The sequence below is a fragment of the Pipra filicauda genome, unplaced genomic scaffold, assembly GCF_003945595.2.
Source record: "Pipra filicauda isolate LSUMZ 115617 unplaced genomic scaffold, ASM394559v2 scaffold108_size2327098_pilon, whole genome shotgun sequence".
Classification (NCBI taxonomy): domain Eukaryota; kingdom Metazoa; phylum Chordata; class Aves; order Passeriformes; family Pipridae; genus Pipra; species Pipra filicauda.
The window spans coordinates 1,536,341-1,560,893 of NW_024103529.1; the positions used below are offsets into that span (position 1 = coordinate 1,536,341).

Genomic DNA, 24,553 nt, shown 5'->3' on the forward strand with positions numbered 1-24,553 from the left:
GGGAACTGATCTGCTGTTACACTCACGGGCAATTCTTATTCTGTACTGAGTATTTTCTTAGTTCTCTCTAATCACGCTCAAAACAATTCAGCACTTTTCAGACTGCTTGGTATATTTGTGTGCCTACATAGCCCAGATGGGGAAAAACCAAACAAAATGGCCTCCCTTTTAGCTGCTTCTGGCTAGAAGTTTTGGGGATTGTTCTTAAATTCGGGTGGGGAGAGGAGAGTTAAATGTGCTAGCAACAAAGGCCATTTTAATAAAGGATAGAATTATCACTTTATGGTGACTTATGGTGGAAATAACACCGTTGTTCAGTGTGATGCTGGAGCAAGCAGAAACAGTTTTCTACTCTGTCTGGAATTTTTGATTCTTTTACTATTTGAGTCCAGTGGAGAATTTTTCAGTGCGTAGGAAAGCAGAGAATTAAACAATGCCTGTGAAGAGTAAACATTTTTAGATTGGCAAACCTTGAAAGCATGCCCAAACTGAAATGGATAAGGCAATCCCTGACCCAGTGATACTCATTTTTATAAGTTCTTAAACACAGCACTTGGTGTGCTGATATTTTGCTAGAATTGAAAAAGGACAAGCAGAAGGATATTTACATACCAAAACATTTAACCTGAAGGCAAGCTTCAAATGAAATAATGGAAAATCCAGTACAGGATTCAGTCAACAGAGAAAATGAATTAATGCAAATTGGCATGGTTTGATATGTTCAAAATAACAGCAAGAAACCCCCCCCCCCTTCATTCTCACGAGTGTAAAGGTAACTATGAAAATGGTCGACTCAAGCCTTAAGTTATTCAGTGCAGCTGGCTTACCTTGGAACAGCTGTGCTAGATTTTTTGCCCCTATCTCTCAGCCTTCCCCCTCTTTTGGAAATAGCTTTGTAACAGTTGCTGATCCATTGTGGTTAATGGCCCGGCACAGTGAGTTTAAATTGACACCTATTTCAGATTACTTTGGCAGTCAGGCACTAATCTGCAGTGGTTTAGCAGCTGTCACTCGAGTAGCTGAGCCCTCCCCCTCTTCCCTGGGTGGCAACCTTGCGGAGATGGGTGGGGCAGACAGCTGCGGGCAGGCAGCAGTGCAGCCCTCCCAGGCATCCCACCGTTAGCCATAACCACTTCCAAGTCACAGCCCCTTGATCAAGTGCTTAAAAAAAATCTGGGTTTATATGTATTTAAACTAATGGGAAAAAAATCTCCTGACAGCGTATTTTCTCCTTGAATTCAGTGTGATATGTCCTTGAAGAAATAATTCCCCATTAGTCAGATGGGAATGAATGGCAAAAATTGACAGAATGGTAAAGAGTTAACAAGGACAAGATTCTGGGCTCAGCACTGAAGAGCTGTGTAGAATTTGTGGGTGTAGAAAGAAATCAGAATTGAAGATCCTTTCCAGCCTTGCTAAATTGTAGCCTGGATATTCATTAACTGTAGATAAAATCAATCTTTAGATTTGGATACAATGATCACAAAATTTAAATAGAAATATTAAAAAGAAATTCAAAATATGCAAAACGTGGACACAATTATTTCAATTTGTTATATTAAGAAGATAACATGAAAAATCTCAAGTTAGAGCAGGAGCACATGTACTTACTGGTGACAGTAAAATGCAATGATAATGATGATGGATTTTATGGATGAAAAAATAGTAATGGAAGTATGAAATATTTTTGTAAGGAGGTTTAATATATCATGAATTGTCAACGTTCTTAAGTAGAACCTCTATAGGGCATATTGAGTATGTATGTTTACTGATTTCAAAGCAAAAGCCTCTGATCAATAAAAAATTGTAAATTTTCAGAAAATCTTGGAGTTTTTTCCTATCTTGGGATTTAAGGCCAAAAGAATTGCATGTAAATTCCTGTCTGGGCAGTGCTTACTGCTACAGTTTTCTTAATGTAGAAAAAATCCATATCTAAATCTTAACAGTATGTTTGCATAAATTTATGCTTTTCATTAATTTTTATTTTAGTGCATAAAAGAGTTATATCCAGCTTGAAATTCTCCTTTGATATGTATATTCATGCAAAGTGCTGATTCAATAAAGCGTGAAATTTCTTGTCATAATTTCACCTTACTTTGATAGGAGGTGGAGAAGAAGCTTCTTAATGATAAGAAATATGGCTCGGGGAAGTAGGACAGCAAGATTTTAGGTCTGTTACAATGAGGGAAGTGAATTTTGAAGTTTCTGTATTCTAAGAGGCTTATTTTTTGGAGTAAATCTAGAGAAATGGTTTATCTCCATTCCTCCCTTTGAATGATGACCACTTTGTGAAGAAATGATGCAGTTAGAGTGCAAAAGGGATCTTGAATGAAGTATAAGGAGGGGCAAGGAAAACCTCCATTCTTTACTGGATATGGGCGGGAACATAATTATCAAAGATGAGGAAAAGGCTGAGGTGTTTATCACCTTCTTTACCTCAGTTTTCAACAGTAAGACAGGTTGTCCTGAGGACAGCTGGTTTCTGGAGCTTGTAGAAAGGGAGAAGAATCTGAACAGCCCCCCTGTAATCCTGAAGGAAACCATTAGTGACCTACTGAGCTGCTCGGATTGCCACAAGTCTATGGGACCAGATGGGATCCATCCTAGGGTGATGAGGGAGCTGGAGGAAGAGCTCGCCAAGCCTCTCTCCATCATCTATCAACAGTCCTGGCTCACTGGGGAGGTCCCAGATGATTGCAAGTTGGCGAATGTCACGCCAATCCACAAAAAGGGCCGGAATGAGGACCCGGGAAACTACAGGCCTGTCAGCCTGACCTCACTGCCTGGCAAGGTTATGGAGCAGATTATCCCAAGTGCAATCACACAGCACCTACAGGATGGACAAGGGATCAGATCCAGCCAGCACGAGTTTAGGAAGGGCAGGTCCTCTCTGACCAACCCGACCTCCTTTTATGATCAGGTGACCCGCCTCCTGGATGAGGGGAAGGCTGTGGATGTGTCTACCTGGACTTCAGCAAAGTCTTTGACACCGTCTCCCACAGCATTCTCCTGAAAAAGCTGGCAGCCCATGGTTTGGACAGGGGCACTCTGTGCTGGGTTAGGAACTGGCTGGAGGGCTGGGCCCAGAGAGTGGTGGTGAACGGGGCTGCATCCACTTGGCGGCCGGTCACCAGTGGTGTCCCCCAGGGATCAGTGCTGGGCCCAGTCCTGTTTAATATCTTTATTGATGATCTGGATGAGGGGATTGAGTCCACCGTCAGCAAATTTGCAGATGACACCAAGTTGGGGGGCAGTGTCAATCAGCTGGAAGGCAGGAGGGCTCTGCAGAGGGACCTAGACAAGCTGGAGAGTTGGGCTGATTCCAACTGGATGAGGTTCAGCAAGGCCAAGTGCTGGGTCCTGCACTTTGGTCACAACAACCCCATGCAGTGCTACAGGCTGGGCACAGAGTGGCTGGAGAGCAGCCAGGCAGAGAGGGACCTGGGAGTTTGGATCAACAGGAAGCTGAACATGAGCCAGCAGTGTGCCCAGGTGGCCAACAAGGCCAAGGGCATCCTGGCCTGGATCAGGAACAGTGTGGCCAACAGGACCGGGGAAGTGATTCTTCCCCTGTACTCAGCACTGGAGATGCCACACTTGGAGTGCTGTGTCCAGTTCTGGGCCCTTCAGTTCAGGAAGGATATTGAGGTCCTGGAGCAAGTCCAGAAAAGAGCAACGATGCTGGTGAAGGAACTCGAGCACAAGTCCTATGAGGAGAGGCTGAGGGAGCTGAGATTTTTCAGCCTGGAGAAGAGGAGGCTCAGGGGAGACCTCATCACTCTCTACAACTCCCTGAAAAGAGGTTGTAGCCAGGTAGGAGTTGGTCTCTTCTCCCAGGCAACCAGCAGTAGGATAAGAGGGCATGGTCTCAAGTTGTGCCAGGGGAGGTTTAGGTTAGATATTAGAAAGAATTTCTTTACAGAGAGGGTGATCAGATGTTGGAATGGGCCGCCCAGGGAAGTAGTGGATTCTCCGTCCCTGGAGATTTTTAAAAAGAGACTGGATGTGGCACTTAGTGCCATGGTCTAGTAACTGCAGTGGTAGTGGATCAGGGTTTGGACTTGATGATCTCAGAGGTCCCTTCCAACCCAGCTGGTTCTATGATTCTAGGATTCTATAATTGTGAATTTCACAAGGGTGGGTTTTGTGGCCTGGGTGCAATGCATTTTCCCTTGGGCCATGTAAAATGTAAAATGGATTCTGCAGGCCAGAGCTCTTCCCTTCTCCTCCATTCTCCCCTGCCATCATGATTTTGTTCAGTGGGAAGAGGAGTCATTTATTCTTTATTCAGCTGACTCTGGCCCCAGTGATGTTGAATGTGTTGAATGTGGTACAGCTTCAGACTAATGGGCCACGGCTAAACTGTTCCTTGCTTTCCCTTGGGCTGGTTACTGGCTCTGAACAAGGTGATACCTGACTGGGAACCTTGTCTGGCCAAGAGGGTCCAGAGTTTAACTCTTTCCCCAAGGCAAGTCATTTGACCACTGAAAAAGTACAAGTGGGGGTGCAGTGATACAGTCGATTTCTGTTGATGCTGACCATTCTGTGTTTAAAAAATTTGTGCAAGTAGGTTTTTTTTTTTGGTACTAAGATAATTTGGAGCATAAATCCAAGGATTGTTTTGGGACCTGAACTGGGATTTGATGTGTTTAGGTTGAGGCAATTGGTAAAAATCTATTTTAAGAAGAGAGGCAGATTTTAATTTTGAGGGCTTTATCTCAATATATATGGAACAGCTTATGTGTAATGGAGCCTTTGATTTCACTCTGCAAATCACGTGCCTGAGAGGTGTTGCAGTGTTCAGCATCAGAAAGCCTAAGCTGGTCGGTTTCCCCCATTTTAAAATTAAATAATGGTGTCTTTTGTGAAGTACTTTGGCATTTCATTATTTCAGGAGAAAAAAAAAATATCTTGGAGGTAGGAAAATAAGTACAGTGTTCATCTGTATTGAGGTTTAGGTTATACACGATTGGATTTCTTGAACCATTCAAGTCTGTCAAGTTCCTTCCTGTGTCATGTGCTTGGCAAGAATGTTACTGAACTACAACTTCTAATAGACGCTGTCGACCTAGGTTGATAAATGACCAATTTATACCCATTTGGTCTGTGCTGGTATTGTGTTTTAACATAAATATTTTTCTCCCTCCTCAGTGTTTTCCCCTCCCTAATGACAAAGTTTAGCTGTGTCATTCCAGCCTTTATTGTGCTGAGGTAGCCAAGGTTTACCTGTCAAATCTGTCATCCCTGATCACTTGGCGTGATGAGAGACTCTCATCCCTGATCACTTTTCGTCTTTCTCTGCACCCACTTAAATTCACTTTTCTTACCCATGTCCTTGTAAAATGATTTGATAACTGGGGATCATGTTTGCTTTCCTTGTGCCAGTACTGACAGTGCCCAGGTAGCCTTTAGGCTGAGAGGCTTGACTGCTTCAGGTGATAAGATTCCTATATGAGTGACCCAGTGTTGCTGCACTGTTTAATTCCACCTTGTTTCTACTGCTTCATCTCTCAGTTCATCAAATCCATGTAGTCCTCTGACCTTGTGCAACCTCTTGTGAATTCATGGGAGCAAGTTTTGATGCTACTTCTTGTGCCAAAGTCAATAAGAAAACATTTAAAAATGCCTGTCACAGTGTAGTTTTTGGGGGAGCTTCACTGACAGCAGTTTGACTTTCAGCACTGCCCTGTGTCATCTTGATGTCTTTGATCTGCTCCTTACCCCTGTACAGTTTTTCTGCTCATCTCCATTGTAACTGTGACAGTGTCACTTATTTCTCATTTGGGCATTAGTTTAGCAAAAAATACCCAGCTTGTGGTAATCAGCTAACTCATTCCTTTTTTTATCTAAAAACCCACAAAGTTTGACATTTGAATAAATCAGGAAGTGACTCCTAGTCTAAGGCAGGATGCTGTCTGTTAGTGATGATGCCCTACTTTCATGTTATGAGAATAAAGGAAGCTTAGACACTTAGGTCAGAAGACGGAAAAGCCGAACCAAATCTCCCCTTCAGGATCCTTGCTCATTTAGCTTAAATACACATAAGCTTACTTTGCATATAAAATACCAGAGCTATGCAATTGCTGTCTTTCTACTGTAGCTCCTCCCTTAATCTACCTTCTCCATTTTCTTCGTGTGTATACTTCCTGTTAATGTGGCAAATTGTTTTAAATCTCAAATCAGGTAGTGAGAATTCCTGAATGTGGATGGCAAATGGAAAAAATGGATATTTTTTTTACATTACCTGTCCTTTCATAGTAATATGAATTACAGTTATGGGAGAAGAAGATACTCCATCTAGAAACAGAATGGTTTTGATTCTGTAAATGAAATGTAAATGAATAAATGTGTGATTTCCTTCAGTAAGAAACCAACACATTCTATCAATATTATAATACAGTACTACTTTGTGACAACTAACGCAGAAAAGTTTCCATGCATTCAGAAATGACATCTGTCTACATTTCCTTGGGCTTGTGCAGAATTGTCCAGGCAGTGTGTTCTGAAATGGGAACTACAGCTATTAGTTTTCTTAATAATAATGGAAACTCTTGCTTATTAAGTAAAAAATACATGAAATGTAACAGAAGCAGTCTGCCCTTACAGATTTTTTGGTGTCTGTTTTGGTTTTTTTACAACTCCTCCTGACAGGCTTCCACTTTTTAGGTGAAACAACCTTATGGTAAAATCCCAGAATTCAACTAAAAGAGTAATTGTTTCAGATTGCCTTTATCTCTCTAAAAATGAGGTCTCCACTAAAGCATGACCGAATTTTGAAAAATAAATTTGTTACAGATTTTTTTTTTTTTTTCATTCTTGGAAATCACAAGTCCATGAGTGGCAGGCGTCTTCCTTCTCCTGTCTTTGATGGTGACAGGTGCTTAGGGCATGAAGACTTACTTCTTGGACAGGAAATAAACTAGTCATATCAAATGCAGTATAGCTTTTGTTATTGTTCCTGCATTCAGTGGTATACGTTCTTCTTTCCATTTCAGTGAGTTTAAATTTAGAAAGACTAAACACAATTTTCAAACTTTGTATTGAGGAACTAGAGCCTTTTTGAATATTTTTACCTGCTTTTTAGCAGGCTGGATAAGTCGATTGAGTTTCATCTGGAAGAGCAAAATTGATTATGTAGGGACTTACACAGGCAACAGGGCCAAAGGCTTAGGGAGAGGCTACAGAGAAAATGCTAAATAAGAGCTTTTAATTTTTTCATCTTTTCCAAAATACTGCAGTAATGATGAAAGGGAGTGTTGCCTCATAAGTTTTTTATTTTTTTTTCTCCTGAGTTACAGGCCACTTACTTAGGAAATCACTGCAATGACATTGGAAGGGTAACTTGTGTCCTAGGCTTCCTTTTATTCTCTTGAATGGTTGATGAATAAGAAATTGATATTATTAGCTGTTAAGAGCTACAAACATTATTAGCCATGTTTTAGTTAAGTTACATTGTTAGATGAACAACTGTGATGGCTTGTGGTTTGGAAAGTGGGAAACAATTTGAAGTTTATAATTTAAATAAGAGTATTTGTTTCTTTCTCCTTTGTAGTGGTTGAGTAATTGTGATGGTGCTTTGCAACTGTATTACAGTATTACCCAAAATAGTATGGGGATATATATATATCTCCCATGCTATTTTGATATAAATATTTGATATCAGGAATAACCTTTTATCTTTAAATTCTACTGTGCCATATAACCACTTCTTGTGTAGAAATTTTGTTCTAATCTTGTGCCTTTGAGGATATTTTTACAAAATATCTATGTATTTACTCTATTTGATGTAGTGGTTTTTTTCTGTTAAAATTGCCTAATATTTATCACTTGCCTTTTATACAGCATCCTCTTCAGTTTTGCGTGCTTTTCCTAGGAATCTTGAACATCTGCGACTATCATTCGCTTCATAAAATGAGTAGGCAGTCAGCATCTTTTAGTTATGTTTGATGGTGCTTGTTGTCTATCCAAAAATTACTATATATGATCTATTATCTGCAGTTTCTCCATGTTGATGCTGAAGTGCAAGTACTAAGGATGCTTTTGCATGATGCAATAATTTTCTTTCGTATATTCTGGCTTCCCCTAATAACCAATGCAATTGTTAATTAACTTCTTTCATTTGCTTAATCATGTGTGTCAGATGGAAGCACACTGGAAAAACGTCTTGAACTGGCATTAGTTCTAGGCTTAGTACTTTGATATAATCAATTTAAATTAAATATTTAGAAAGTTGTGCAGTAAAGCGCAGAGAGAGGTAATGTTAGGGTTAGATACATTTGAGCAATGTTGTGGGTTTTTTTTCCTAAAATGTTTAAATTTTATATTTTCTTTTTACCTTTTTAAGGGCTGAGGGCAGCCCAGGATGGCCGCAGCTTCCTATGATCAATTGTTAAAGCAAGTTGAGGCATTAAAGATGGAGAACTCCAACCTTCGGCAGGAGCTAGAGGATAACTCAAATCACCTGACAAAACTGGAAACCGAGGCATCCAATATGAAGGTATTGCCAGCTCTGTGGCTGTGGTGCATCGGGATTTCTGTTACTGCCTTTTGTGTCACATACTGGGAGTTGCCCAACAACTTTTGTGTGCATTTCGATTCCCATAGAAGTTCCTTTTCTACGCTTTATAAGGGAAAACTATCAAATCTACATTATTATTATTGTTGTTGTTGTTGTTATTTTCAAAACCACTTTCTAGAAGACAGCTTCCAGATTTCATAGTTTCTTTTCTTGTGTGTTGTGATAAGCCTGACCACTTTAGCACAGCTGAACTTCCCGGCAGGAAGTCCAGAGCACTGACATAGATTGACAAAGCAAGTATTGTTCATCCCTTGAAACCATGGGTAAGACTGGAGGTTTTCTGTGCTTTCAGGTAAGTCTGGAGGTTTTGGGGTGTACTACGATTACAATATTTAACATCTCAAAAGGAAAAGTTCCTTATTTTGATAAAACCACAAGTCCTTCAGCCTCTCCCGAAGCCTAAATTAATACTTCATAATTTCACCAACTTCCATCCCTCTGGTGTTTATTGCCAAGGTGTGGGCCTTCAGAGCCACCTATCCAAGAGCAAACACTAGGCTCAACTGGAATTTAGGTGGATTTTAACCCACAGGAAGATACATACAAAGCTGCATCTGTGTGATCCATGGCACTAAACGAGGCAGAATTTCACAAGTGTTATAGCTGCATTGGTGTAGTGCTCTTCCTAAGCTCACAAATCCTGCTGCTTTTTGCTAACAGCCAGCAAAACCAGTCTGCTTTTGGTACCTCAGTTAAAAAGGCCTGGAAATTGTTGTTATTTCTGTACATACTCCTGTACAGGGTAGGCATATTCTAAATATTAAACAGTATTTTTTTTCTCAGTCTCCTTGCTTTCTGGTCTTCATATTACAGACTTACTGTTCCTTTACAGTTAATCTTTATTTATTCTAAATATGATAACTTGATTAATATAGCAATTAAAAATAGTTAAACTGACCTTTCTTCTCCTCCAGATTGTGGCTCATATATTCACTGTAAGAGGAAAAATTCTCCTGTGTTATGAAACACTGTCACTAGTTACAACACTTGAAAAAAAGCACAAATTTTTCAGATATATTTAATCCTTGCATTGTGGTGTGAAATGAAAATAACTTTGCTACTCAAATTGAAAGGAAATTATAGTCCTTTACACCACCTACTTAAAACAGTTGTTGGGATTAGCAGATGTGAAAAAAATGTTTGTTTGCTGAGTTACATATCTGAAAATGAGTCCTGTCATTTATACTGTTTTTCTTAAAATGATATTACAACCAATTTGTCAGTAACTCCCCTTCCCTGCCTGTCATTGCAGTCTAAAATAAGGAAGAACAGGGCAGGGGATATTCCTGATAGTTTTGAAAAAGAGGAGTGAAAATGTCTCTTTTCCCTTCTTTGTCCACATACAGCTGCTTTGGTTGTTTGTTGTTTGTTTGGGGTTTTTTAAGTTTTTCTGCAGATAATTAAATTTCCACTGATGTAGAGACAGTCCAGCTGTACAAGCTGGTCTCCAGGGCATTCATTTGGGGTGTGGAATGGCTTTATGTTCTTACTTTAAATCTGTCAGATCACCAAACAGAAACTGGCTCTATCACACTCCACAGAGAAGTGCTTTTGAGCATATTCAACGTAGAGGTCACATTTTGTTCTGTCCTGAAGTTCCTTTCTAGATCTAAGGAATTTACCCCAAAAAACTCCTGACCCAAATATCAAACACAGTATGTTTCTTTTCACTTTGGGGGATGGGTGGAGAGAAGACTGTGCAGATTAATTTGTTTTGGTTTGTTTTTTTTTAAATCTGTGTTCATTTAAGAAATCCATTTTATATTAAGAAATCTTAATCAACTGCGTTCCTCAGGAATATTTGCTCTTCCACCTGAACCAAGAAGTTGTTTCTTTCTCTTGTTTGTTTCAGATGAGTTTGGAAGGGTCACAACATAGCTTTGACTTGAACCTGAAGGATACTTTGGGAATGATCTTGGGGTCTGATTGGAGTCTGTGGGTGAAGTTTGATGGGGATCGTTGCAGGATTTTCTTAAGTCAGGAGATAATTTTAGTTTTGCAAGCTTTTGGAGAAAGTATGTGGTGGCTTTGTATTACTGAAAGAAACTGCATTGTTTGTGTGGCTCCAGTGCTATAATTAGGGATAATTACAAGCAAAGTCATTAGAAGAGCCAGAGCACTCAAGATTGAAAGCCCTTTGGCTACCATATATGCAGTTAAAAATCTTTCGAAAAAAATGATCCTTTGGGAGCATGTAAGTGTCACAGAGCCCTTGCAACCCCTCCCACCAAGTAAAAGCCCATATATTAGTGGGAGAAGGGGAGCAAGAATGGGGAAAACAAGCTGTGGTTCTGTGGCAAACATCACTGGTTTTGCAGCATGACTTTTCATCCATGGCCCAGTGCAGGGACATCTCACAGTGACTCCTTGGGCTGCTGCTTTGTCTCCTCATTTCCTTGTATTATTTAATCAGCTGTGAAAGGCAGTAGTTAGGAAGGGCATTTTAAAGACAATATTGTATATTTAAAGAATTTGATTTTGGAAGTAGTAGTGTTAAAATGTTGTGTAAATGTGCCCCATCTTTACAATCCCTTCATTTCAGAATTGTGAGGCAATCATACACGTATTAAAAGCTTAACATGAGCTCATCTTGCACATGTATTTGTTATAAACTGCTACTGACCTATATAAGAACAATGTCTGAATGCTTCATGTTTAAAGCTGAATCTCTTGTTTAAAAGTGAAAATTCCATTTGCTAACGAGAAAACAACATGATGGGTAAACAAAGAGAAATGTGATAATGTGGGGTGCCAAAATGATTAGTAAAACAATCTCCACTTTGTTTTTTAATTTCTGTTGTCCTAGGGATTAACTGTTCAAACAAAAGAAATCCCTCAGAGTATTATGACTAACTTAGGAAATTCAGTTGTTATTATGGGCTTATTGTCGGATGAAATACAGCAGTTTGGTATGATAAAATGTTCTCTCTAAATCAACAAATATGCTGTTTCATGGTTGATGAAATAAGAGTGTTGGCTAGTAAGCGGAGAAAAATGGTGTCAGTGTCTAGATGTAGGAGTAACTGCATAAACACAGACTATAGAAAAATTTAGAAAAATATGTAAAATTAATGAAGAGACAAAAAGCAGTCCAGTGTCAGCTCTGCTACTCTGTGCACGTGTTTACATGTCTCCCACATTTGTAGGAGATTTTTGTGAGACTTTCCTGCCTGATTCTTGTCAAAGACAAGTACTTTTCTCTTAAGGATGACATACATATTATTCTAATGTCATAGCTACTGGATATCAGCATTTTTCCCTGTATAAAATCTGGAGGGAAATAGGTATATTTAACTTCTAGAACTCAAGTAGTAGTAAAGGAGCTTGATTTTCTTACTCACTGACTGCTTGGATTTTACGGTAAATGAGCAATGCATGATATTTTGTGTAAGAAAGCCATTTGTCGTATATGTGATGTTCTGTGAGCAAAACGTCTCTTTTACTTTTATGTAGTCCACTTAAAATTTTATTCTACATATGATTTTTCAGTTTGTTTAATTCTTCATTTCATTCTTCTGAATGTCTGCTGAGAAATTCTGTCTTTAGGAATGAGTAACTGCTTTTATCAGATGTCTCCTCCATTAGCTAAGCAGGTGACCACATTTTCTTTTAAATTGCCAAACCTCATTTTATGGTCATACTATTATGCTTAGCTTCCATTTCTTGGTATTTAACCTCGAAAACCCACTTTGTTCTGATCAGCTGCCTCTGATCATCAGTGTTTATTGACCCTCACTGTAAAGCACAGAAGGTACTGGGAGATATTTTTGTAACTGACACAAGAGTTTTTATTTCAGTCTATTGTGGTAAGTTGTGTGTTTGCAGATTAGAATTTGAAGCCCAACATATTCACAGAGACCTCTGATATATACAGCCTAACATTTTGTCAGGTGCTATGTACATAATGTAGTGTGCATCTCTCTGTATGTGAGGTTCCTCATGTAGGTGGTAGATAAATACATTTAACAGATACCCATATTTTTAATCCCATCTTCAGAAATCTTAACAACATAAATTATACATTTTGCTGGGGATACTTACTCTGTCAGATAATGTCATTTTTCCATCTCAGTGGAATGGGAGAGTGTTTTAGCTTCATTTTGCCTCTTCCTTTTGTCTTATTGTCCTCAGATAAAAGATAATTGGTTGGCATCACACAGTGAAATGTTTCACCAAGGCATACATAGAAAAAAACAATAGAAAAATTATGTTAAGCTGCATTCAGTAGAGCATTCAGTACACAGAAGAGAAGTGCTTATGTTGAGATTTGATCTGGAATTGCAGTTAGTGAATAGGCTGCACATAACTACAGTAGAATAACCAAACTACAGTGCAACTTGACATGTTTTTATTTGAATCTTGAATTTAGTGTGATACACATTTCTTTCTGCATTCTGCTACACATTAGAGAATTAGCATTATTTCCAGAACTGTCCCTAGAGATCTGATTTCTGAGTTAATCTGGTATTTTGTTATTTCTGCTGAGAGGTCGTCAGATATAACATAGTGGATTATAGTTGCTTCATGAACCAAAACCAGTTTTGTGATATCTCCACAGTTATTGGTCATACAGAACTTGGGGATATTTCTGTACAATGCTGAGAACATCTCAGTGGCTCTGTCTTACGTTTTAAGTGTCAGTAATAAAACTTAGAGAACAAAGGGATGAAACAGATGGAAGTGAAATGTCAGAAATAAATTATATTCACCTAAGCTGAGTATGAAATTGCTGAACTGTCAGTTGTAAGGTGTGACCTGTTCTACCTTCTCTTCAACAATTGGGAAGATTAAGGTGTTACCCTTTTGTCTTTAAAGAAAGCAGATTACAGCCTAAGAAAGAGAAGAAATCATTTACTTGAATGACAGTGAGATCTTGATACTTAAAATTGTAATCATGCAAATTATTTCCCTTCTGTCAAAAGTCATCGGGTTTTCAGCCAGTTGTCAGACAACAATCAAAATTTTTTGCTTAAAATGGCCTCATCATGCAAGTAATGGAAGATGGCAAATGTGATACTGCTTTTTAAGAAAAAAAAAATTTAGAAAAAACTGCTGGTCTATAGACTTGCAAACTTGAGTTTGTAATGGACATATCAGAAACCACAGTAAAAAACAGACCACTAGTGGGTAAAGATCTAACTTTTCTTTCTTATGGAGAAGTGCAGCTCTCAAATATGAGTTCTTTGGAGGAATCATGGAGTAGGAGGTAAGCAGTATTGGCGCTGATGACTCTGCTTGTTTTTCTAAAATGAGTTTAGTAGTGCCCCTCATCAAAGACTCTTGGAGAACTTAAGTTGATTTAGGAAGGTTCTTTGATGATTATCCTAATTAAAGGTAGAAAATGAAGTGCAGAATAAATAGTCATGGTTTGGTTTTTTTTGGTTTTTGTTGGGGTTTCTTTGTTTGTTGTTTGTTTTACCTTATTAAACCAGTAATATCATAGTGACATTTCTGCCATTACCTGTATGTCTTTCCAACATATTCGTAAGTTGTGTGGGGAAAAAGTGAGATAGAGAAGTCTGACTGATGATTTTCATGGTGGTAAAAATGAACACAAGAGTGTGAAGTGCTGGGGAAGAATCTTGTGGTATCGAGTGACTGAATACATGGCAAATAAAATTCTGTGTTCCAAAGCATAGTAGAGTCATGACTTTTAGAAAACAGCCTTAACTTTATGTATGCCATGAGGGGATGTGAATTAACATGGCTACAAGATAGAAAGAGGTCTTAGGGATGCTCTAAGCATCTGAAAAATATAGAGTTTTTTTAATATGTTGTCAGGTTAGTGCTTAGTTTGGATCCAAAAGGTTGCTCAGATACTGGGAATTTCTGAGCGTAAATAGGGAAACAAAAAAGCTATGACTGTGTCACAGTGGACACATGCTGCATCTAGAAGATGAGTATTAAATCCTGTTCTGATGAACCTCCTCAGGAAGGATCTAGTATAATTCATATAGATTCAAAAAAAATTAAGTGATCTGAAAATCTTCCTTAAGTGGGATGCATGAGTAAAAATGGGACTTTTCAGGTGTAGAGAGATTAAAAACAGAGAGGAACAGGATGGGAAAAAGGTTGTTGAGCTCTAAAAGATTATAAATAGGTTGAGGAAAATTAACAGGGAATTACTGGTTTTCCTGAATACCAGATCTAAGAGACATCAAACAAAGTGAGATAGCCAGTGGAAAACAAACAAAACAAGGCTTGTTCATGTTTTTGCTGTGGGAGGTAGGACCACTGGAGACATGGTTTCAGGAAGTCTGCAAGTCAAGGCCAGAGGGAAGCTAGTAAGAGGACATACAAAAGAAATGAACAGTAGGTTTTGGTTGTGTATCTTCTCTAGGTTTCTGCTGTTGGAAGGGGAGATGTTGGTTTGGAAAGATGTTTGGTCTGTCTCAGTGTCAAGGATAGCATTTGCTCTTGATTCTGTTCTTGTTTCTATTCTTGGTTCTTGCCTAGTGCGCAAGTCTGATGAGAAGCAGCTGAGGGAGCTTGGGGTGTTTAGCCTGGAGAAAAGGAAGCTCAGGGGAGGTCTTATCTCTGTACAACTACCTGGAAGGAGGTTGTGATGATTTTGGGGTAGGTCCTTTCTCCCAAATAATAAGCCACAGGATAAGAGGAAATAGGCTCAAGTTGCACCAGCATAGGTTTATTTTGGATGTTAGGGAAAATTTCTTCACCAAAGGAGTTGTCAAGCGCAGGAACAGGCTGCTCAGGGCAGTGATGGAGTCACCGTCCCTGGAGGTATTTGAAGATATACAGATGTGGCACTTGGGTTAGTGGTAGACCTGGCAGTGCTGGGTTAACGGCTGACCTTAAAGATTTTCCCCAACCTAAATGATTCAGAGATTCTATGGTCATGCTGTGGTGTCATTACTGTGCTGCTATGAGGTTATGGATACATTACCACTTTTACTGCATCCTTCTGGCGTTTATTTCACATCATTCTGTGCCATGCCTGGCTTACAGCTTTTTGGAGAGGACTCCTGTTTACCTGGATACAAGCTGTAGTGAAAAAAAATTCTTTTTTTGCTTCCTTCTGGCAGCAGTTGAACATAAATTTTCCCTCCTTAATTAGACAGTGTGTCACCAAGTGATGAGAAACTTCCAGCGTGCTCTTCCTTTGCTCATTGCCATGCAAGTAGTGCAGCTGAGAAAGTGGTGAAGTGTGTTGAATCTGCCCTTCTCCTGGCATTGTTTCCAGGCAGCTTCCAGCCAACTAATGAGTCAACTTCATTTTGTCTGACTGATTTTTTTTTAGCATTCTGGCTGATGCATCCAAAGTTAAGAGGTTGAGGGTTTTTTTAACACTTTTGTACTCCTAGCTCTTAGGAGTTGGTTTTGTGGTACATTGGGCTCTGCTGACTTAACAGAGCTTGGTTTTTTGTCTAAACTTCCAGTATTTTTAAAGCATATACTGATACATAAACTGTCTGATACACAGTAGATGCTTTGTCTTGATTTCTCTGATACTTCACTGAATTTTGTTGGTCCCAGCTTTTGGGTAGCATTAAACAGGAACACAAATTACAGACAACAATAAAGGGAAATGTAGAAATATCTAGAAGAGCAGCTCAAGATGCTCAAATGAGGAGTTTGTGTAATATGTTTCCTGCTTTTGAGAAGGAAACTATGTGAGGAAACCAATTAATCAAAAGCATAAATAAAAAAAATTTCTTTGCAGTTCTTGTTTGTATATGTTGCAATTAATTTGACCACCAGATCTGTTCTTTGCTTGTAGCCCTAACAAGCTTTGTGTTTGAGATAAAATACCAAAAAAACATAATTTACACAATCGAGTTTATCTTTACTCTTTTTTGGTTTTAGATTAAAAAAAAACAAAACACACCAAAGAGAGACTTAAAATACATTTTATTTGAGTTTGCACATTAAAACCTCAAGGAAATGCCAGGTTTAAGGTAGATAATGCTGTCCTGATTTTGCCTGCTGGTCTGTACATCCTATAATGCATTTTTACCTAATCTAAAAAAAAAACCCCTTCCAAAGTCAACATGATCAATGCTCTTAGTATGGATGAAAATATATGCTTGTGTAACAGTGTTATTTTTTAGTTTACTTCTGCAAAGGAAGTTTTTTAACAGATGTTTTCAGGTATATAGGGATGTGTATTATGTCAAGTATTACTCTTGAAAATTACTTCTTGGCAGAAATTGAGTCTACAGAAAAAATGGAAATTTTTTCCCTAGAAAATCCGTTTTTTTTTTCCTCCCACAGTCTTAAAACTAAACTAGAACTCTGTCCTCCTCTGTCAGTTGGATTTCTTAGCCAAACTATGCCTCTTTGAATGACTCTGGTCTCATTATGAGTGGGTCACATAGATTCTGGAAATTGCACGACTGCAGTCCCGAGTCAGAAACACTGTCTGGAGATGGCCAGGCTGGCAGGAAAGAATTCAGTGAGAACTGTAACATACACACCTCACATGGCACTGGCCAGACGCTGCTCAAAATCCAGTTATATTTAGTACAACCTACCAAAATATTTTGATTCAGTAATAATTTATATTTTGCTTTCAGTGTAACCGAATTATATTTTGTATTCTGAAATATTATTCTGAATTTGTATTCTCAAATGTAATAATACAGATGTTAAAAAATTGCTATGTCAGCTGTGTTTGTTGTGCATAGTAATGAATTAGCTAGCTGTAGAAATTTAACATTTTAGCTGTTTAAGAAGGGATTACATAAAAAACATAAGAGTAGCACAGTATCTGACACTTTGAAAGTCAGGTCCCCTTCCAAAGGTGTTGGCCATATAGGCATTTGCACAGTAGATGTGTACATACACCCCTGCTCTCAGTTGGAGCCTCTTTTAGCTTTGTATTTATCCCATTCTTCATAACAAGTGTGATAAAAATGGACAGAATGTGGTAATACCTTGTTTTGTTCTTTGAGTAGCCGTGCTGGCTTTCTGATTTTTTCATGTTTGCATTATTTAACCCCCTTATGAACAGACTTACTGTACATGATAATTGAGAGTGAAATGAGCTGCATGTAGTCTCACACACAAGGGATGTTCATCTGGAAAATTAACTCTTGAGGCAGAGCTGCTGTCTTCTTGCTGCTAATATTAACAATGACTATTTTGAGGCTAAACTAATGAAAATGTAATTTTTCATTTTTTTTTCAGCAAACACATTGTTTGGCGAACAAGTAGAGAGAAAAGACATTGATTCAGCAGTAGCAATCCTTGCCTGTATAAATATTTGTGGAATATGTGCTAAATTCTCAGCTTCTATACCTTATGCTGTGCGAATTCATCCAGTACTTTCCTTCTAGTACGTGCTTGGTTTCCATTTATTTCAACACATCCTTTCCCAACATGTATGCACTTGAACTTTTGAAGTCTTGCAAGGGAAAATAGTAATCATGGTTAGCATAGGAAACATTATATAGGTTTTTTTATTTATTTTTTATCTCCCTAATGCAAGCCTGCATCTTTCTTCTCTGATTATTTCACTTGCTTGCAGTTGGATTTTGCACATGTTGAATGTTTTTTCTGGTACCCCATGTAGTCCAGTCTTTCAGGAGGCAAGAGGTAATGTCATTAAAGGCACATAAAGGAATCTATCATATCAGGATAGTGACTCAGAGAGGAAGCATACTGATAATATGGGAAATTCTGGGAATCTAGGAAATAATTCTCTTCAGTACGCGGTCAGACATCTTCATAAGTTCATGTGAACCAAAAATGTGGTTATGAAAGTCATTTTGCATCCTATAAAACAGACATCTAAAATATCCATGAATTTATTTAAGCTACAAAGAAGCAGCAGTGGCATTATGTTGTGGGATTTTTGTGTCTTTTATGATTTTACAATAAATAATATTTTTAGCCTGATCTTTGCAACTCTAAAGATTCTACCAGAATCCAAATTGGTTGGAAAATTCAAGATTTTTTAATTTTTTTTTTTAATTTATTTTAGAATTTAGGTGAAATTGAGCTGGTGGTATATATAGTTAATGCCATTACTTCAGATGGCCCTTTTTGTGCAATAAAATCAGATAACTTAAGTTGACCTGACAGTGTGCTTGCACGAAAGACTTAGTACTGTGTGTACAGCAAGTGACAGCTCCTGAGCATGGTGGCACCGAGTGAATATTTTTCTTTCAGAAAATGACATTGTTTTAAATTAAAATGAACAACATCATTTCACATAACAAATGCTCTCCTCTTTCTGCAAGGCTGAAAGTTGAGTTTGGTGCAGTTTCACCTCAGTCAGCAGCGCTGTCATCATTGCTTTTATTGTTTGGGTCTAGTTACAAGGTTGAGCAACCAGAGCCCCAATTAGAGAGGTTCCCACCAAGCTTGATTAATTATAGCAGTGTAATTCACCAAAATGTAGAGGAGTAAAGGGCTTCTTCCAAACACTCCCTTGTTTCCTATGAATGTTGTACCACTGATAGAATTAAGGCACTGTAAAGTTCATATAGTGATGAAGGGTCATGTGAGACCTTGAACTTAAGTTCAAGGCATAGAAAAATACTATTCTAGAATCTCTCCCCCGCACTGTTCTCACATCTAATGATTTTGTGGAATTTGAGTGATGGATATGCTTTTAGCATGTGCTACCTTTTTTCTGCCCTTTTAAACAAATAATAATTGAAACAATCTGGCGTTCAACCCCATTGAAGGTCAAAAACCACTTTCAGGTTAGGAATTTTATATTAAGTTTCCAGTATATCAGGTTAAAAATATTAGTACCAGTGCTGTCAGAAATATTCTCATTTTAAAATGTGGCTGATTTGGTTAAAAATAATAGTTCCTAGTCTGTATGCATGTATCTGTCCTGTTGAGTGCTAAGATAGATGTTCAGTTACTGTCTGAAATTGTAAACCAAACATAACTGATTTGTCTGAATTGTCATCAGAATGTCTTTTTTCAGATACCATATTTTGAAATGTTCCTAAATATTAATATTTTTACCTAAAGTTCTCAAAAATTGAAGAGACCTTAAAGCTTAACTCCTTAGGATTTTAAATCTGCCCTTGTTATTGTTGTTCCTCTGTGATTCCTTTCTTTATAAGCAGCCCTTAAGTCATTTTATTTACAGCTCTTACCACTTCGCAGGGTGCGTATACTGTTGGTTAAAGTGCTTTTCTTCTCAGTAGTTGTACAGTTGCGTGCTGGTGGATCTGATCTTTTTTATTTAATTATCCATAAAGTAATTTTAAGGTCAGGACTATATCCACAAAGTCCAAAAAAACCCCAAAAAAACCCACCGACCAGAGAAACAAAAAATTGACGTCGTTTCAGTACTTCACAGTCCAGAGACTGTGAAGACAGAAACCCTTTTAAATGATGATGAGTCATAGGGCCTGCTCCATTTCCAAAAGCATTCTTTTGTAGTTCTGCCACAGGACAAGATAAACTAGGTTATATTATAGTGACCATTAAAATAATTTGACTTGCGTTCTTTAAAAGGAGGAAAACTTGCAGCCTTTCCTTATAGATACATTTGTGTATTCTTTCAGTAAGTCACTGCTAAGTTAGTAAAGGATTTGCTTAGAATAATGCTGTAAACCACTACAGATATATTTATTGAAAGTTGCATAACTAAACAGAATATTAATTTACCTTCAGTAAAATTGATTCAGCTTTGTTTGTGGAGATTGTTTTACTCTTTAGCAGAAATTATATCAACTATAATACAGAATTGTTGTGGGAAAGTACTGTTTCAAAGCACTGTATGCATGTAAACAGTGTTAGTGCTGAATCCTGGATTATAAATAGTGAATAAATATTTTCATTAGTACAGTAATAGATAACTTACCATGTTTCCTACAGCTAGGTTATTGCAGAAAACTTCTCTGTTCTTTATTCAAGTGAAAATGTGAATTTACCAATGTGTCATTTTAGCACGCTGCCTCATTTTTCACCGGTAGCTGGCCCAGTGGCTGCCACTCTCTCTCTTGCCTTTGCCTGCTTTATTTAACTGCCTATTTATATAATTGTCAGCTTAGATTTCAAAGTATGTCATGATGGAGTGTGAAGGTGATGTCATAGCCTCACAATGGCACTATAGCAGAGAAATGTAGAAAAATACAAGAAAGAGCACATTGTCTACTAACATGAAAAAAATACGTGTGCTGTTTGGCAAAAAAAATGAGATAATTTAACAAAAAAAAAAAAAAAAGAAAAAGTTAAAACCTAAATTAGTGAATTGAAACAGAAAAAACTGAGAAAAGTGATCCGGTATGCTAATGTTGAACTGTTGCCAGTATTTAGAGAGAGCAATCCCTTGCTGCCTGGACACCTCAGTTATGTAATTTGGTAGTGCAGGAAAAGTTGATAGTAATTTCACTTAGCTTTTCATATTGGCTCTTGAAGCAGGAAGACTTATTATGTGTGAAAGTATCCTGAACATACTGAAATAGCAGATGTGCCACAGAGGGGTGAGAAAGAGGCTTCTAAGAAGGGAACAGAAGGAGAGTTGGGTTGTTTGGGCTGGGTTTTTACCCTGTACAAGGGTGTTGTTTTCAGAGAAAAGTGATTCATTAGTTATTTATAAATTTATCTGAGTTGACAGATCTTTCACAAGGCTGCAAAACTCTCAAGACCTACTCCATGTATCCACATTGCCCTTTGAGACTTTTAAACTAAGACTACTGTCTGCAGATTTCATCTGCCCTTACGTCAGATAATGTAGTAGTCCTTTGAAAAACACCACATTAGTTGTACGTCTGACTTTGCTGACAAGGCAGATGTTATGTATAGAGGTGGCTGGGCCATATGGCTAATGAGGATGCCCTTGAGCACAAGCACAGGGAAGATGTGTTTCCAAGAGCAGAGATTTTATCACCCCAGGCTTGATCCTAAAGGCAAAGCTGGCATTAACAGGTAGTGCAGTAAGAGCAGATCTGTAGGTAATTGTATTAAGGATCCAGCATGCATATACTGTATGTATTTTAGAGGATTTTGGTTTTGAACTGTCTTCAGCCTAGTCCCATGGAGTGAGTGCCCATTTGCATTCTTGAGTGGAACTGCTGGCTTGGTTTGATCTGAAAGGAATTCAGTTCATGCTCAGAGATACCCTACAGTGTGAACCAAAGTACAGCTGGTGGGGCAAATGGGAGTCTGGAGGACACACTGTACCAAACTAAAACATGAATGTGGACACAGACCTTGCCTTCATCAGTTGGGCAACGCGTAAATTGGGAAATTTGGCCTCAATTCCACTGCAGGATTATTTTCATAAAACAGTGTAGGCATAATTTGTGTGTCTGTACTCTGGAATTCTTCATAAAGTTCCTGCATCTAATTCCGTGGTGGGGGCTGCAGTGACTGAGCTGCTGCCATTTTCTCTGAGTCTAGTGCTTGGAGATTGTTTCCCCAGAACCTTGCGCAGTTCTGTACTCAAAATTCTTCTAGGGTTTTTTTTATTTATTTTATTTTATTTACTTTTTTTTGTTACAAGGAACAACACTTTGAATATAGAAAGCTCAGTCCTGTGCTGCTTAAAGAATGTCTTGACTTTTTGTAGATGTCATGTTGTTTCCCTTTAGTTCAGGGTATTGGTCGTTAGAGACTGACCCCGGAGATGACAGTCTCTTTCGGCAGCATCCTGAACGACCAATCAACCTTTTTCAAGGAGAGCACTGCTTGCTCCACTCGGAGAGGGGCCTAGAAAAGGTGGCCTAAACAAAGCTCATCTCCACCTTCACCCGGCTGGTTAACCGCAGGCCAACGGGCATCTTCTTCTAATGCAGTCGCACAAAGATAAGAGAGAGACAAAGGCATACATCTGCCGGAGAAGCAGCTCTGCAGCGTTTAACATCCTGCTTCACAGACACTGCTGAGCTTTTTGGGCTGGAAGTCAGCTTAAAGAAGACAGAAGTTCTCTATCAACCGGCACCTCAGGAAGCCTTCCATCATCCCCATATCACCATTGGCGAATCAGAGCTCAGATCAGTCCAGCAGTTTAATTACCTAGGTAGCCTCATCTCCTCGGACGGTAAGATTGGCGGAGAGATTGACTACAGGTTAGCAAAGGCATATAGTGCTTTTGGAAAACTCCATAAAAGAGTTTGGCGAAATAAACGCTTGAAGAAAAGCACAAAGATCAGTGTTTACAGAGCCATAGTGCTGTCTACTCTCTTATATGGATCCAAATCACTTGCAACTCTTAGAACGCTTCCATCAACGCTGTCTCCGTACAATCCTGAACATCCACTGGTCAGATTATGTGTCTAATATGTATGCTCTAGAACAAGCAGCAGTTACAGGTATTGAAGCCATGTTGCTGAGAACACAGCTGCGATGGGCAGGACACGTCTCAAGGATGAAGGACCACCGCCTCCCTAAGATCCTGCTCTATGGTGAACTTGCCACCAGCTGCCGCATGAGAGGAGCCCCGAAGAGAAGATATAAGGCTGAGATGAAACAACATCTCAGCCCTGGCCATATTGATCAACATAACTGGTCTACTCTGGCCTCCAATCAGGAGGCCTGGAGATAGACTATCTGTAACACTGCTGATGCTTTTGAGAAAGCATGCAGGATCACCCTTGAGGAGAAAAGACAACGCAGAAAGAATTGTGTCTTACAGAGTATGCCACCTACAGAGTCTTTCTGCTATGCCTTTTGCAACCAGACTTGTCTATCTCGTACTGGCCTTTTTAGCCACCAGCGTGCCAGTAACAAGTGTGGGTAGAGCCCTTCCTAAATCTTCGTTCGCGAAGTCTAACCGTGATGATGATGTTGTTTCCCTTGAAAAGAGCTAAACGTATTTAAAAGGTACTTTCTGTACAAGTCACAAGAACCACTAATACTGGCAGTATGGTATGCTTAAAAGAGCAAAACAGTGATGTGAGCATCTTTTTAAATTGTCTGGAATTCATTATAATGGTTTTCAGATGTATAATCCTGTGAGCAGAGTCTATGTATGAAAACTACATAATACCTTTCATTACGCAGAATTGTCTTCATCTACTGACTATTGCTGCTTCTAGAGATATTTTCTGTGTCACAGTAGGAGAAATGATACTTTAAATTCCAGTAAGGGCTTTTTGCCTTGTAGCCAGCGTTTTTAATTTGGTTTTTTGCTATTGATGCATACGCCATTATGATATTGAAAAGGCTTTCCCTAACTTTAATCATCTACCTGAATTTAGGCCACTGAGCATTGGATACCTGGGGCTTACAGGCTCTTCTTAGTGTAGTAGTCATTGTTTACTATGAATCTTTTTGTGCACTAGAACTATGTTCCTTCAGCTGTATAATTCTGTCATATGTAGTTTCAGTAGCATGGGGCAGTATTCTTGAGTTTGAAGTTTCAGCTTCATGAAGGAGTCCTAAATCTCTTCCTTGTAGGCTTGGTGATGGTGCTAATAGTAGTAGTAACAATATGAAGGAAACCTAAATCTTTTGTTCACAGGCATGACAGTGGTAGCATTTGTAGCAAGAACAAGATAACTCTTTGTTGGCTTACAGTGGTGCTAAGGCCTCAAGGAAAGTAAATCCTGGGAATTCTGTTCATGACACTTTTCTGTTAGTTACGTACCCAAACTTTATTTTTACAAGACTGACTAATTTCTCTGCTTAATGTTTCTCCATCTGTAAATTTGAGATAACTGGTATTCACTTTGAGGGGAGCATGTTTTAAGTCAGCCAATAGGTTGAACTACCAGATAGGCTGAGTTATGCAGGATATAGTTTACATTATGAGAGTGCTTGGGGAAATTCTGTATAATATATTTGATGACAATGAAAGTTGTGACACTTGATCACTGCTCACAGTTTACATCAATATCTCAGAAGCTGTTGCATGAATGTGCACCTGAGAGCAGGATAAGACATATTTTACCTTGTGGTTTATTATTTTAAGGTTTTCTCAATCAAGCTTATTTCTTACAGGAGGTACTGAAACAGCTACAAGGAAGTATTGAAGATGAGGCAATGGCGTCTTCTGGACAAGTAGACTTACTGGAACGACTTAAAGGTAAATCCAGAATTATG

The 24,553-nt window shown here is 38.7% G+C and overlaps 1 protein-coding gene across 4 annotated transcripts in view; it reads left to right on the forward strand.

Moving 5' to 3' along the window:
• APC (APC regulator of WNT signaling pathway) overlaps positions 1-24,553 on the forward strand; it is a 99,306-nt gene that overhangs the window by 28,688 nt on the left and 46,065 nt on the right. For all 4 annotated transcript variants that reach the window (XM_039380776.1, XM_039380781.1, XM_027712572.2 and 1 more), the window contains 2 exons: positions 8,345-8,497; positions 24,452-24,536. In XM_039380776.1, the coding sequence (XP_039236710.1) occupies positions 8,363-8,497; positions 24,452-24,536 (220 nt within the window). In that variant the 5' untranslated portion in view covers positions 8,345-8,362. The remainder of the gene's footprint in view (positions 1-8,344; positions 8,498-24,451; positions 24,537-24,553) is intronic.